Source organism: Prosopis cineraria, unplaced genomic scaffold, assembly GCF_029017545.1.
Source record: "Prosopis cineraria cultivar Desert tree isolate PC_DT_omini unplaced genomic scaffold, ASM2901754v1 PC12, whole genome shotgun sequence".
Lineage (NCBI taxonomy): Eukaryota > Viridiplantae > Streptophyta > Magnoliopsida > Fabales > Fabaceae > Prosopis > Prosopis cineraria.
In genome coordinates, this window is record NW_026555343.1 from 11,268,737 (window position 1) to 11,283,251 (window position 14,515).

The following is a 14,515-nucleotide window of genomic DNA, read 5'->3' on the forward strand; positions in this document are numbered from 1 at the left end:
CTTTAGTTGCACAATTTAATATTGATCTTCACCAGATGGATGTCAAGACTGCGTTCTTGAATGGCGATTTGTATAAAGAAGTCTACATGACACAACCTAATGGTTTTATTGAATCTGGTAAAGAACATCTAGTGTGTAGATTGAAGAGATCCATCTATAGGCTAAAACAGGCCTCTAGGCAGTGGTATCTAAAGTTTGATGAAGTTATTACCTCGCTCGGTTTTGTTGAGAATGTCTCAGATCAGTGTATCTATTAAAAGTTTGATGGGAACAATTTTGCCATTCTTGTTCTCTATGTTGATGATATCTTGTTAGCCAGCAAATCAATGAATTTCCTCAATGAGATAAAACACCTATTGTCTTGCCATTTTGACATGAAGGACATGGGTGAAGCCTCCTTCATTCTTAGGATACAGATTCATCATGATAGATCTCGTGGTATTCTTGATTTATCACAAACCACTTATATTGAGCAGGTACTTAAGAGATTCAGAATGGATTCATGTTCTCCCTCACCTGCTCTTATTCAGAAAGGTGAGCTATTGTCAGAGTTACAATATCTCAAGGATGATAAGAAGAGGGCTGAAATAAGAAAGATACCATATGCTTCTGTTGTCGGTAGCCTTATATATGTTCAAGTGTGTACTCGACCAGATATAGCCTTTGCCATTTGAGTGCTGGGTCGATACTTAAATGATCCAGGTCTGGATCATTGGAAGACTACTAAGAAAGTTATGAGGTTTTTTCAAGGTGCAAAGAATTACATGTTGACTTACAGAAGGTCAACTTCTCTTGAAGTTGTTAGGTATTCTGATTATGACTTTAAAGGATTAGAAGATCTTGAAATTGTTGGCTTTTCAGATTCAGATTTTACCTCTTGTCTGGATGATCATAAATCCACGACCGGCTATATTTTCATGTTGTCTGAAGGAGCTGTCTCTTGGAAAAGTGTGAAACAGACACTTACAGCACTTTCATCTATGGAAGTTGACTCTATTGCTTGTTTTGAGACTACACGTCACGCTATATGGTTGAGGAAGTTGATATCTGGCGTGCGCCTAATTGAGTCAATATTACGTCCTCTAACCATTTATTGGGATAACAAATCTGCAGTATACTATGCTAACAACCACATAAATTCTAGTGGTACAAAGCATTTTGATATCAAACTTATGTTTGTGAAAGAGAAAATTGTAGTCTCAAACTCGTGTGGTACACATTCCTGGCATGTAGATGCTTGCAGATCCGCTGACCAAGGGCTTACCTGTAGAAGTTTTTCAAAATCATGTAACTTGTATGGGTATTATGAAATCCTTTGATGCCCTAGTTTAGTGGGAGTTTGAGAACCTTTTGTGTTGCAATTTCTCTTTAGGCTTTGTTTTTCTTCTGTGAGTTATATTCAGTTCAGTTAGATGCATCAATATCATTTGTATCCCTATAAGATTCAATGATTCTATTGTGGTACGCTATGCATGTCACTTGTTTTCTCATAGGAATTAGTAATTTATATTGTTATCTTACTGAGCTGTGTTTGAAATAAAATTTTGTGTTTTATTCAGATTATGAGATATCATATCACTTGTTTCCCTATAGGATCCAGTGATTTTGTGGAGTTTCATTTTCTGAATCTTGTTTGTGGTTTGTTTATACAACTTGCTTAATTAATGCAATCCAAGTGAGAGATTGTTAGACTATTTATTTATTTATGGATTAACATTAATTAATAAGCCCAAATAGATTGGTCTTTATGATCTTGTGTGGACCGTGATAGGTGGACCACACAAGTGAGCCCAATAGGCAGAGGCCCAACCCACAGCCCAGTAGCTGTCAGTTATTCCCTATCTCTTAACTGACTGAGTCAAAGATAATGGAATATTTTTTTATTTAATTATTAAATGAAGCGGTTACTGATTTGATTCTTATAAGTCGATCAGTCAATAACCGCATAGACACAACTCATTCTCTACTACTCCATTATCTCTGTACTCTCTGAAGACTCTGGGGACCTATGGGTTGTGCACCTATCTACACTCGAGGTAATCGAGCCTTTTCAAGCGTTCATGGATTCTTCAGGTACGCATACATTACCTTACTTATTCATATGAATTGAGATATACAAAATTCAACAGGAAATTAATCTAATTAAGGTCAATTCAAATAATAAACTAAACGATTTGCAAAAGATAGGACATGTAACTATCTTCTTTTTGAAGCTAAGCAATGTTCTCACATTTCATATTTTAAATTCTTAGTTTGATTTTACATAACCCCCACTTAATTTGGATGTGGTCTGAGCTGCCTTGTGTGTGTATTCTAAAATTTAGGAGAAATTCTAATATGAATATAACAATAAGTCTTATTTCACTAGGTGGGGTCTGCTATATGAATTACATGACACTATTGTGCTCCATCATTAACAAGCTTTAAATAATAATGTTAACTAAGAGGTTTCATTCAACAACTTTTATAAGTGTTCTCTTTAATTTTCACCTACCCGTCTTTATAGAACTTAAGATTATCTGTTTTACTCTCCACTTGAATGTTTCTCATGTTCTTCTCTGTACATATCCAAACTTTTTTAAATAATTTTTTATCATTTTTCCCTTAACAAATGCTACACCCACTTTTTTCATATATGTTCATTTTGAATTTTATCTTTTTATATATGCCCACACGTTCATATCAACATTTTCATATCTGCTATTCCAACTTTATGCCCCTTTCTATTTTTTTTAAAGCCTAACATTCTAATATGAATATAATAGGTAATCTTATTTATAATATACTTCATATAAAAAAAATTAGGCAATATAAAATTAGGGGTGCCCATGGGATGGGATGGGAACAGGACACCTTTGTCCCGTGTACCATCCCAAAAGAAAGATTGAGACTAAATTTTTGTCTCGTGTCCCATCCCATTAGGAATCAGGACAGGATGGGACATGAGACGTCCTACCATCTCGATAAATTGGCCAATGTCGAAAATAGATCTGGATAATAACATTTATTAAAATTTTAAATCACATAATTTATTAAGTTTAAAATCAAAACAATACAAGTACATAAATCACAATAATTTAAAGTTAATTATTAAATTACATTGATCACAACTATACATTATAATAGCAATTATAACTAATCTCTAGGTTATAAGAGCAACAACAACATACAAGCCAAGCACAACATCAAATCATTATTCTTCTACTTTAGTTAAGATGTGCTAAGCCAATTACTCTTTCAAAAATAAAGCAAGAAATATGATATAAATAAAAGTTATTAAATAGATAGACATAAGAATAAATTGTATTAATATAATTAATATATTATAAAGAAAGATATCGCCCTGTTTACTTTATATTACTAAAATTTTCAATATAAAAAACTTTATTTTTAAATAAGAATTGCATGTATTGAAATTATAATTGATATAATTAATACAAGTATAAATTATATTAATATATTTAATGTATATTTTTAAAACAAAAATAATATGTATATATAAAATATTCGATATGAGAAGGATGTTCCGATAGTAATCCTGTGTCCCATCCTGTCTTAAAACTCTTTCCCATCTCGTCCTGCAAAATCCTGTCTCCATTATTTTTGGGTTGGGATGGGAACCATCCCGATTATATCGAGACGGTATTGGGCCAATCGGGACAGGTACAAGTAGAACACCTTTATATAAAATAAGACCTATTCTACAAAATTTTCTTTTTATTAAATCAAAAAATTCTCTCCTTTTCCTTTTTGCACAGTCAAATTCGTTCTCTTATAAATATTTTATTTTATTTTGATAATTGAGAACCGTTCAGTAGTTTCCTAGTCATTTGCTTGTATCTCACTTCATAGACTGTCATGGTGGGTTTGTCCTCTTCTCTAATTCCTTGTATTTGAAATTCAAATATTGTGTTACATTCAAAGTAATCATCACTTTCCTCTTCTAAATTTAGGTCTCCTTCAAAACTCGATTTGCACTACTTTAATGTTCTTCCATGTAGACCCGTTCAAAAATACATAAACTTTTTGCCATGCTGAATTGCTGATATTTTAGATATAATTAATATTCATTTTATAAGAATTTTCTAATTTTGCCTAAAAAAATCGACTTTGCCCTTCTAAAACACAACACTCTAATTTAGATCTGTATTTTCCTTTGTTGTCCTCCAATATTGCTTCTGTTTGTCTCCTTTAATATTTTAAAACCTTAAATACAAATTTTTTAAAAATATTATTATTTTTATATTGATTATAAAAGTAAATTTTAGAAAAAAAATTGTAAAAAAATTAAATGTTTCTTGGAAATCCTTGTCGTAAATATTATTCATTCTTATTTTGCGGATAAACGTTTTTAATTTTAATCATGCGCTTATGCAATTTAAGAAAACACTAGTAAAATAATTTGGAATATGACATTTTAATACGATTTTTGCACAGTCAAATTCGTTCTCTTATAAATATTTTATTTTATTTTGGTAATTGAGAACCGCACATCAGTATTCAGTAGTTTCCTAGTCATCCGCTTGTATCTCACTTCATAGACTGTCATGGTGGGTTTGTCCTCTTCTCTAATTCCTTGTATTTGAAATTCAAATATTGTTTTACATTCAAAGTAATCATCACTTTCCTCTTCTAAATTTAGGTCTCCTTCAGAACCTGATTTGCACTGCTTTAATGTTCTTCCATGCAGACCTGTTCAAAAATACATAAACTTTTTGCAATCCTGAATTGCTGATATTTTAGATATAATTAATATTCATTTTATAAGAATTTTCTAATTTTGCCTAAAAAAATCGACTTTGCCCTTCTAAAACACAACACTCTAATTTAGATCTGTATTTTCCTTTGTTTTCCTCCAATATTGCTTCTGTTTGGCTCCTTTAATATTTTAAAACCTTAAATACAAATTTTTTAAAAATATTATTATTTTTATATTGATTATAAAAGTAAATTTTAGAAAAAAATTTAAAAAAAAATAAAATGTTTCTTGTAAGTCCTTATCATAAATATTATTTATTCTTATTTTGTGGATAAATGTTTTTAATTTTAATCATGCTCTTAATTATGGAATTTAAGAAAACACTAGTAAAATAATTTGAAATATGACTTTTTAATAGATTATTTCGTTATCTGTATCTATTAGTAGATTTTCATATATCATTATATAAAAGATTACCAATAAATTTTATTCAGATAAAAATAATATGATTTTAATAACTGAGGCGTACTTATAAATTATCAAATATACTTTTTTACATTAAATCATTCAAGTTTATTTTAATATGTTTATATTTCAGAAATTTTTAATTATGATTTTTTTTAATTTTGTAAAATCAATTATTATTTTATTTATTCATGTCCAATTTATTATTATTTTTGATAACGCTAAAGCACAGAATAAGATACCATTCATGACCCAAGAAAAAGTACGATAACATTTGTTCTTATTCAAGAAATAGGTAGGAAAAATGCAAAAAAGTACGGTAACATTTGTTGTTATTCAAGAAAAAAGATAGGAAAAATGCAAGTTCAGTTCTAAAAAAGTTAAGGAACAATTAATGATTGCAAATAATACATTTAAATTTTAAATGAAACCTCAATTTACAATTAAGATTTCTTTTTGCAACTATTTGAATTAATATTTACAATTCATTTTTAAAAAAAAATTATTGAGAACTTAACTGTCACTAATTTTATCTTTCAAAACTTTTGTCATTCTCCACAAAAAAAATATTTAGAACATTGGTACCGCCTCTGAAGGAGTCCGGTCTTATTTATAAGGAAGTGATAGAGATTTTTTTGGCCATACTGATAAGTCATGCCATTAAATTTTCTTCACAAGTTTTTCCTTTTACCTCCTATTAAATATTGATGAGAAGAAATACCTTATTAAAGTATATATACAGTGAAAATGGTGCAGTGGTTGGGAAGTAGGGAATCCTCATTGTGCATTTTATCTAATGGTCGAGGAAAGAGACGTGCGTAAAAAAGTTATTTATAAAATTAATTTTTTTAATAAATCTGTTTTATACCTAATCTAGAGATATTGATTTAATTTGGATTGTCCAAATTTAATAAATTTGTTTTATCACTACTCTCTAACATTTATAATTTTTTTAAAATTTTTTTTCTGAAAAGTATCAATTAGGGCATTATTTTTATTTTTAATATTAAATCTGGACAATCCAAAATACATCTAGGTAATTAATTTATAAAAATTAAAAAATATTTAATATTTAATTGGACCATTCAGATTAAATCTATACTGTCTAGATTGGTAATTAGCCAATTTATTTAAAATATTTATTTTTATGATCTATATAATTTTTATAAATTATAAAAAAAATTAATGAACTTGATTGTGTGATTTGCATATGAGAAACTATTTTATGCACCTCTCTTTTTCCAACAATTGAATAAAATGCAAGGTGAGGATTGCCCCACTTCCCAATCACTGCACCATTTTCTGTATGTATAATCCGTCCCCACATTTAATATGGACAAAATTAAAAGCTTATTAAATTTTTAGACTTAATAAGTTTCAAAATTTTCTTTACTTCCCATAAAATACATGAGAAACGACTTACTATAGAATACAAACACAAGAGGAAGGAGTATGATATTAGCTATGTTTAAGTTCAAAAAGGGAACTAGAATAGCGTTGATGACTTGACACATAATTCTGCTCCTCAAGAACGGCACCATGACATTTTACGGACATGAAATTCCAATACAGTGTTTTCTGTTCATTTGCGTGTATCTCACTTCGTAGATTTTTGGATTATTCTTGTAGTCTCCCTTGACTTGTTCCATTCAAAATACGGTGTTTGAATCCATCGATTAGTCTTTCCATCCTCCACTCATAGATTAGTGAAGTTTTCGTGATAACTTCATTTTCAGTATTTTTTTTCCTTCCAAGTGGACCCCATTTCTCAGTATATTTCAGTAGACACGCAAATAAAGTGATTCACAAAGCATCTATAAAATGATGACTTGATTATGGCAAAATCCATCATCAGCTACGGTTTGTTTCCCATATTTATCTCCAAAGAATATTCCAATGAGAAATAACTGCTCATGGATTTTCTTGATATTGTCCCTCCACTTCATAAACTTGATCAGTTTCAATATCTTTCAAGTGACTGGTCATTGCCTTATCGGCCATCAAGAATCTGCCTTGCTTCATTTGAAGAATAGTCTCACTTTCAACCCTGCCAACTCCCAAAAATTGGTTCATTGGAACCAAAGTGACGATTGTTGTCGATGGAATGGAGTAACATGCAACAAGAAGGGATTTGTTATAGTTTTGGACCTGAGTGAAGAATCTATCTCTGGGGGAGTTGATAATGCTAGCGGTCTCTTCAACTTACAGCATCTACAAGACTTGAACTTGGCCTACAATGACTTCCATTCATCGATTCCTTTGGAGTTTCACAAATTGAAGAACTTGAGGCATCTAAATTTATCAAATGCTGGCTTTGAGGGTCAGATTCCAATTGCAGTCTCTCAATTAACAAATCTAGTTTCTCTGGATCTGTCATCCAACAACTTCACAGGCCGTCTTCCATATTTCAACATGTCCAAGAACCTCAAGTATCTATCTGTTTCTCTTAATCACTTGACAGGTGAAATTTTATCATCTCATTTTGAAAGTCTTGACAATCTCACCACCATTGATTTAGTAGGAAATTCCTTTTACAGAAGAGTTCCTTCATGTCTCTTTGCACTTCCATCTCTGAGAGAACTTATGCTTTCTCATAATAGATTTGAGGGTGTATTGGATGAATTCCCAAATGCATCATTCTCCTCATTAGAGATCCTTGATCTTAGTGGGAATAATCTAGAAGGGCCTATTCCCTTGTCCATCTTTCAATTTAGAAGGCTTAGTTTTCTCCAACTTTCCTCAAATAAGTTCAATGGCACTATGCATTTGGATGCTGTGAGAAAGATGGAAAATTTGGTCACACTAGGCGTTAATCACAACAACCTGTCAGTTGATACAACTTTGAGGGATAACTCTGATGACTTGTTAACATTTCCCAGATTGAGTCAGCTCATGTTAGCTTCTTGCAAGTTGAAAGAATTCCCAATCTTTATGAGGAATCAATCCAATTTAATCTACCTTGACCTATCTAGCAACCAGATTCATGGTAGTATACCCAATTGGATTTGGAGGTTTGATTTTATGGTATTCCTAAATCTTTCAAACAATTTTTTGACTGATTTGGAAGGACCTTTTCAAAATATTAGCACCAATCTGTTTGTAATTGACCTTCATTCCAACCAACTTCAAGGCTCCACTCCCATTTTTTCAAAATACTTGTTGTATTTGGATTTCTCAAGTAATAGATTTAGCTATATAGCCCCATCTGACATTGATAACAAACTTCATTTTGCATTTTTCCTCTCTCTTTCAAACAATAGTTTTCATGGCAAAATTCCAGAATCTTTTTGTACAATTTCAAATCTCCGGGTTCTTGATCTTTCTGACAATGGCTTCAATGATACCATTCCTGAGTGTTTGACAGGAACAATCAGTAGCACTCTCAGAGTACTAAATCTTGCAAGGAACAAACTCAAAGGCCACATTTTGGATACATTTTCAACTTCCTGTGCTTTAAGGTTCCTTGATCTGAATGAAAACTTCTTACGAGGTGTTATCCCAAAATCTTTGGCCAACTGTCAAAAATTACAAGTGTTGAATCTTGGAATCAATCAATTAATTGATAGATTTCCTTGCTTCTTAAAGAACATATCCACCTTAAAAGTCATGATTTTAAGATCAAACAATTTCCATGGCCCACTTGCATGCTCACATAGCACTGGAAATTGGGACACTCTTCAAATTGTTGATCTTGCCTCCAATAAGTTCACTGGTACCCTACCAAGATCACTCTTGCAAAGTTGGAAAGCTCTCATGCTTGATGGTGAAACTGGTTCACAATCCGGTCATTTGTTTTTTGACATCAATGAATACATTAATCCCATGGGTTTTTGGAGTGCATTGTACTCCCTTTTGACCAAAAATCTTGCACTAAAATTAGCCAAAATTATGGAAGCGATGCCACCTTTTCTTATTGATCACTTTTTCTATGATGTCTATTTTCTTGATTTTGGAGGTAGGAGTTACGAAGATTCTGTAACAATTGTCAACAAAGGGAGACAAATGAAGTTGGTAAAGATTCATATTGCCTTCACTTCTTTAGATTTCTCATCCAACCATTTTGAAGGGCCAATACCAGAAGAGCTTATGAGTTTCAAAGCACTTCATGCTCTTAATTTGTCACTCAATGCCTTTTCGAGCCATATCCCTTCATCCATAGGGAATCTGAAGTATCTTGAGTCTTTGGATTTGTCAGCAAACTCTTTCAGTGGGAATATTCCAACAGAACTAGCAAGCTTATCTTTCCTTGAAGTTCTAAACCTTTCCGTCAATCACTTGATAGGACCAATCCCAACTGGCACTCAAATCCAGTCATTTGATGCAGATTCATTTGAAGGCAATGAAGGACTATGTGGACCTCCATTGACACATAATTGCAATTTTGGTGTAGTACCAACATTGTCACCGCCATCATCTGAAACATCTATGTTGAATTCTAAAAGTTCCATTGATTGGAATTTCTTAAGTGCAGAATTGGGATTTATTTTTGGTCTTGGAATTGTGATCTTGCCCCTTATTTTTTGGAAGCAGTGGAGGCTAAAATACTTCAAACATGTGGACTCAATCCTTTGGAAGATCATACCTCAGCTTGATTTTGCATATGAAAACCATGGGGGGAGAATTTACAAAAGTTTAAGGTGGAAACCTTTCTAAATTCACTGAGAACAAAACCAGAGCTCAATTTCTCTTATTTGGTTTTCTTTATTTTAGTTAGAGTATGTGATACTTATCCTGAAGCATATAGGTGTATTGTATTGGTTTAAAGCAAAATGTGGCAATGTAATAAATGCATGGATGTGACCTTCAAGGACATTATCTCATGTTGAGCTAGTTTAATTATAAAAAGAGGGGAAAGTGATACTTTAGTCTCATCACACTTTTGTCCATGAAAATTTTAAAATGATATTTAAGGTATAAGGGCTTCGTTAAAGTGTAAGAAAATGAAATTGATGAAAATGCTCTTAGATGATCAATAATTTCATATATTATAAATATTGCAATTTTCATGGTATAATGCCATCCAAAAAGTGATAAGACAAGGAAATTGAGATGCCTATAACGATAAGGAACAATTGCTAAAAAAAGATCAAGTGGTGAAGATATTTAGTAAAAAGAACCTGGAATTTTCCCATCTGATCTGCAAGTGACATTTAAGTTTCAGCATGTAATCATCCCATTTGACCATTTTTGCTATTTTTTCTTCCAGTGACATTTAAGTTTCTTAATAAAAAAAAATAATCTGCAACTAGTCTTTTATGATTTCTATTTTAACATGATATTTAAGACCGAACTAGTGAATTGGCAAAGCGGCCAAGTAATTGGTCTAGAGAAATAGCAAAAATCTTTTGAAAAACTGAGTTGAAAATGGAGGAGGAGGAAGAAGTCGCATGTGAAAAACAAGATTGCTTTTAAAAACCTAAAGAAATAAGACAAAAGAAATAAGACAAAAGAAAAGGAGCAACGAAGAAGAAGAAGATCAAAGAAAAAAACAAGGCTCATTTCCTTGCTTGAAAAGAATATGAAATGGATTGAAAAAATAAAAATAAAAATACAATGAACAAAATATGGAGAAGAGAAAAGTTAACTATAATTACAAGAGGGTAATTTAATTTATGAAGCTGGGAGTCATGATTATTGAAATTTTTAATAGGTGTGATAATTTCTACATTTAAAATATATTGAATATTTTTATGTTTACCATGAGGGATTGAATAATTGAGTTCAATTTTATTCTTATTTTTTTAGCCCATCCCATTCATATCATTTCAAGCAACCAAACGACTCCTAAATGATTTGTATATTTAAAAAACAATAAATTTATAGTAAATGATAGCTTCAAGTTCAATCATTCAAAAATCTCATCATTAAACCTTGCTAGAGCGTGTCGTTAGGGAATTTGTGTTGGTGAATAATTTCATATGAGTAGAGAAGTACTCATCTTTATTTCATATGTAAATAAATTTTTAATTTATTCATTATATTACATCAGGCAACAAGCCAGCTAGATAACCCGGCCCTTTATTTAATTCAGTTGCTTTCTTCATTTCCTTCTACGATCCGTCATTGTTGCTCTGTGATTATAGCTCGACTGCTTCCTCCAGTTCCCAGATTGATGACACAAATCTGTAGGAAAACAAATCAAATTAAGGTTTCGTTTAGTTGCTAGAAAGGATGAGAATATAATGGATTAAAAAAAATTAAAACAAAAATAAACTAAAACACTATTTTTTTTATTGTAAACATGTTAAAACTCAATAAAATGTGGGAATCATCACAATTTTCAAGAACCTCTAAATCATGACTTTCAACCCTTGAACTAAATTACCCTTCTCTTTTATGAATATAATTAACCTATCCACTTTCACATTTTAATTATCTTATTTTTATCTTTATTTTTTCAATTGGTTCCATTCTCTTCTTTTTCAACGACAAAGTGAGACCTAAGTGACATGAGGAACAATCTCTCCCTCCCTCTCTCTCTCTCTCTATCTCTCCCTCATACACATAAAAAATTATTAACATAATTGATTTTGAATATAATTGATTATGTTACGTGGTATAATTTATTTATAAAATAGAATTGAAAATCAAGTCATTAAAACCATAGTTGTATAAAAATATCTTCAAATACTATATATTACATGTCAAAATTAATTATAAAAAAAATATCCCAATACCCCTAAGGTTCATTTGGATATCCATTGGTGATTATAAAAAAATTGATTAATAGATTGATTATGTTATGTAGTATTGTAAAAATTATAATTTTAAAAAAATATATCCAAACATTAGAGAAAAGGATTTATAGACTGAACTTAGTGGTAGAGGAGGTGGTGATGGTGGTGAGGCAAAGATGAAAGGAGCAGCAGTACAAGTGGCGCTTGCCTTTGTGCAATCTTGTAAACTGATTCCAGCTTTTGTAACACAGATCCGAATCTCAAAGAATTATAGTTTAGCAGACTTGTCTTTCTTGCATGTTATGGCTGCCTTTTTTGTTGTGGCTTCCTCAATTGCTTGCAGTACTTTATCTGCCTCGTACGTCATCGTTCCATCAGGAAGGATATCTATGTATGCATCAAACCCAAAATTTTTATCAAATTATCTATTGATAATGTCCAATATTGGCTTTTGGAAAAATGACAATTAAAGACCCCATAAGGATATTAATGACAATTATAGACCTTCAATTATTGAAATCCTAATAATAAACTATAGTTCTTATACTTACAAATTAAAAATGTGAATAGTTTATTAAAAATCTACTAAATATACTTGTACGAGAACGATGAGTTGTACATATGCCTTTGTTCTATAACCAAGTTTCCAATACTTCAAAACTATAACTTTTAATTTATTACAACACAAATTTATAACAAACTTAATATAAATCTACTTTATCGTTAATTTGGATAGTTCAAATTTAATTTGAAAGGTCCAAATTTAATATTAAATTTTTTTTATAATTTTTATAAAATGACTATCCAGATAATGGTTTAGATTTAAAATTTTTAACTTATAATTTGTTTTTCAAAAATATTTTCTTTGGTAAGTGCCAATTATGAGATTATCTTTATATTTAATATAGGATTTACTGAAATAAAAATATATAAAAATAATTTAATATTAAACTTAGACTGTTTAGAGTACATATGATATGAATTATAGGTAATTAATTTATAAAAATTTTAAAAAATTTTAATATTAAATTGAACTTTCTAGATTAAATATCTACTATCCAAATTAGTGATAAACATATTTATTATTAAAATTTATAATTTTTTAATTTGATAAATATAAAATAAATTTTTTTAAATATGATGGGCAATGAGCACCATGTTGCATCCCCGAGAGTACCCACATGAGCAAGTGTAGAGTTGTAAAGTACCTTTCTTTTTTATCATTTCCAAAATAAGTTTAGAATACTTCTGAGCAGATTGAGTAGCAATTTTAAAGTAATCTTTCGCATTGTATTTTTCCTGACAACAAGTTCCATGCTTCAACCACTGTCTTCCCCACAACTCCTTGCCCTTATCAAAGCTGGACGCATCTTCTAAAGCTGGCCAATATTCCAACAAATCCCCCTTTAAAGCTTTAAGCTACAAAAAAAAACAGACAGAGAGAGAGACATTATGCAAAACGATGATTGAATAGGAAGGGAGTTTCATTATTAGTTATTTGTTAGAACTAAAAATAAAACATATTTTGAAAATAAATAAGATTTGTAATGAAATTACTATATCATCGGTGATGGGATTTTGTGGTGGACAACACGTTTTGTCTCCTCTAGAATTTCTAGATGGCTAGAGCCCATGAATGGTGAAGTATTGTTTTGGCACAACTAGCTGGCAATCTCCATTTTCCCTCTTGCAAAATCCATTTGGCCATCTCAAGATTAGTGAAAAATAATCAAAATTTAGACGAGCTGGCGGCGGCGGAGATGTTGACAGTGCTGGGGAAGGAGGAGTTGCAGGGCAAACCGGTGGAAGAGGAGGCGGCGGAGGTGAAGGTGGTAGGGTTCTGGGAGGAGGTGGCAGGCTTATAGGTGCAGCAATCCTTTGTGGGTCATCAGTTACACTATGGCATGAGCAACAGACCCATGCAATGAACAACACAAGAAGAAATAAGTCATGTTTTGATTTCACGGTGCTCATGTTGGTATTGTTTTAATTAGTTGAGCAATGTAGTAGGGTTTTTATAGCCACTTCTATATTAACACACTCAAGCATGCACGAGAGCTCAGAGAAAAGAGAAGTCTTAAGTCTTTTTGGGTACTAGAAAAGAATGAAATGAAATATATTAAAAAAAGATAAAAATAAGATGATTGAAGGGGATAACTTAGCACATTCATAAGGAAAATGAGTAATTTAGTTCATGAGATTGGGAATCATAATTCATGAGATTTTTTGAAGGTGTGATAATTTCCACGTTTGTAGTATATATTAATGAGTTTTATTATACTTACAATGGGGGGAAGGGTGATTTAATTCATTTTTGTGTTTATTTTTTAATCCATTCCATTCTATTCCTTTCTAGTAACTAAACAAGATCCTAAAGTTTTCTCCTTAATAATATATTAAATATTATTTTCTCTTAAAAACCAAATACTTGTTTGATGCTAAATACTTGTTCATCTCATGTATATTCTTTCCACCAGAGTGTTTTGATCTCTGCTGCAACTGCACGACTTGAATGTGATTAAAATCTGAGGTATCCAGGTCGTATCAGACAATAGAGATAACTATTTTTATTTAAAGAAAGAAATAAAAGTTTTGAAAAGGATTTAATAATTAATAAAGCAAATAAATAAAAATAATAAAAAATGATAAACGAATCGATTAGACAAACGTTAAG

At 31.1% G+C, this 14,515-nt stretch overlaps 1 protein-coding gene and 1 long non-coding RNA gene across 2 annotated transcripts; one reads left to right on the top strand and one right to left on the bottom strand.

Annotated features, from left to right (window-relative positions):
• The first annotated feature begins 423 nt into the window (after window positions 1–423).
• On the top strand, window positions 424–9,817 carry LOC129289086 (receptor like protein 22-like). Its single transcript, XM_054925906.1, has 2 exons — window positions 424–476; window positions 7,123–9,817. The coding sequence occupies exons 1-2, from the start codon at window positions 424–426 to the stop codon at window positions 9,815–9,817; spliced, it is 2,748 nt and encodes a 915-aa protein (XP_054781881.1).
• Window positions 9,818–11,988: 2,171 nt separating this feature from the next.
• On the bottom strand, window positions 11,989–13,800 carry LOC129287804 (uncharacterized). The gene is made up of 3 exons (XR_008587816.1): window positions 13,399–13,800; window positions 13,050–13,260; window positions 11,989–12,228 (listed from the first exon to the last, which is right to left on the bottom strand). It is a non-coding gene; the product is annotated as an uncharacterized LOC129287804 (long non-coding RNA).
• Between the last annotated feature and the right edge of the window lie 715 nt (window positions 13,801–14,515).

What these genes read in the sequence shown, in the direction of transcription:
- LOC129289086 (XM_054925906.1), top strand. Translation starts at nt 424, where the DNA reads ATGATAGATCTCGTGGTATTCTTGATTTATCACAAACCACTTATATTG. An exon ending in AAACCACTTATATTGAGCAG is followed by an intron (nt 477 to 7,122) that starts GTACTTAAGAGA and finishes AAACTTGATCAG; the next exon opens with TTTCAATATCTTTCAAGTGA.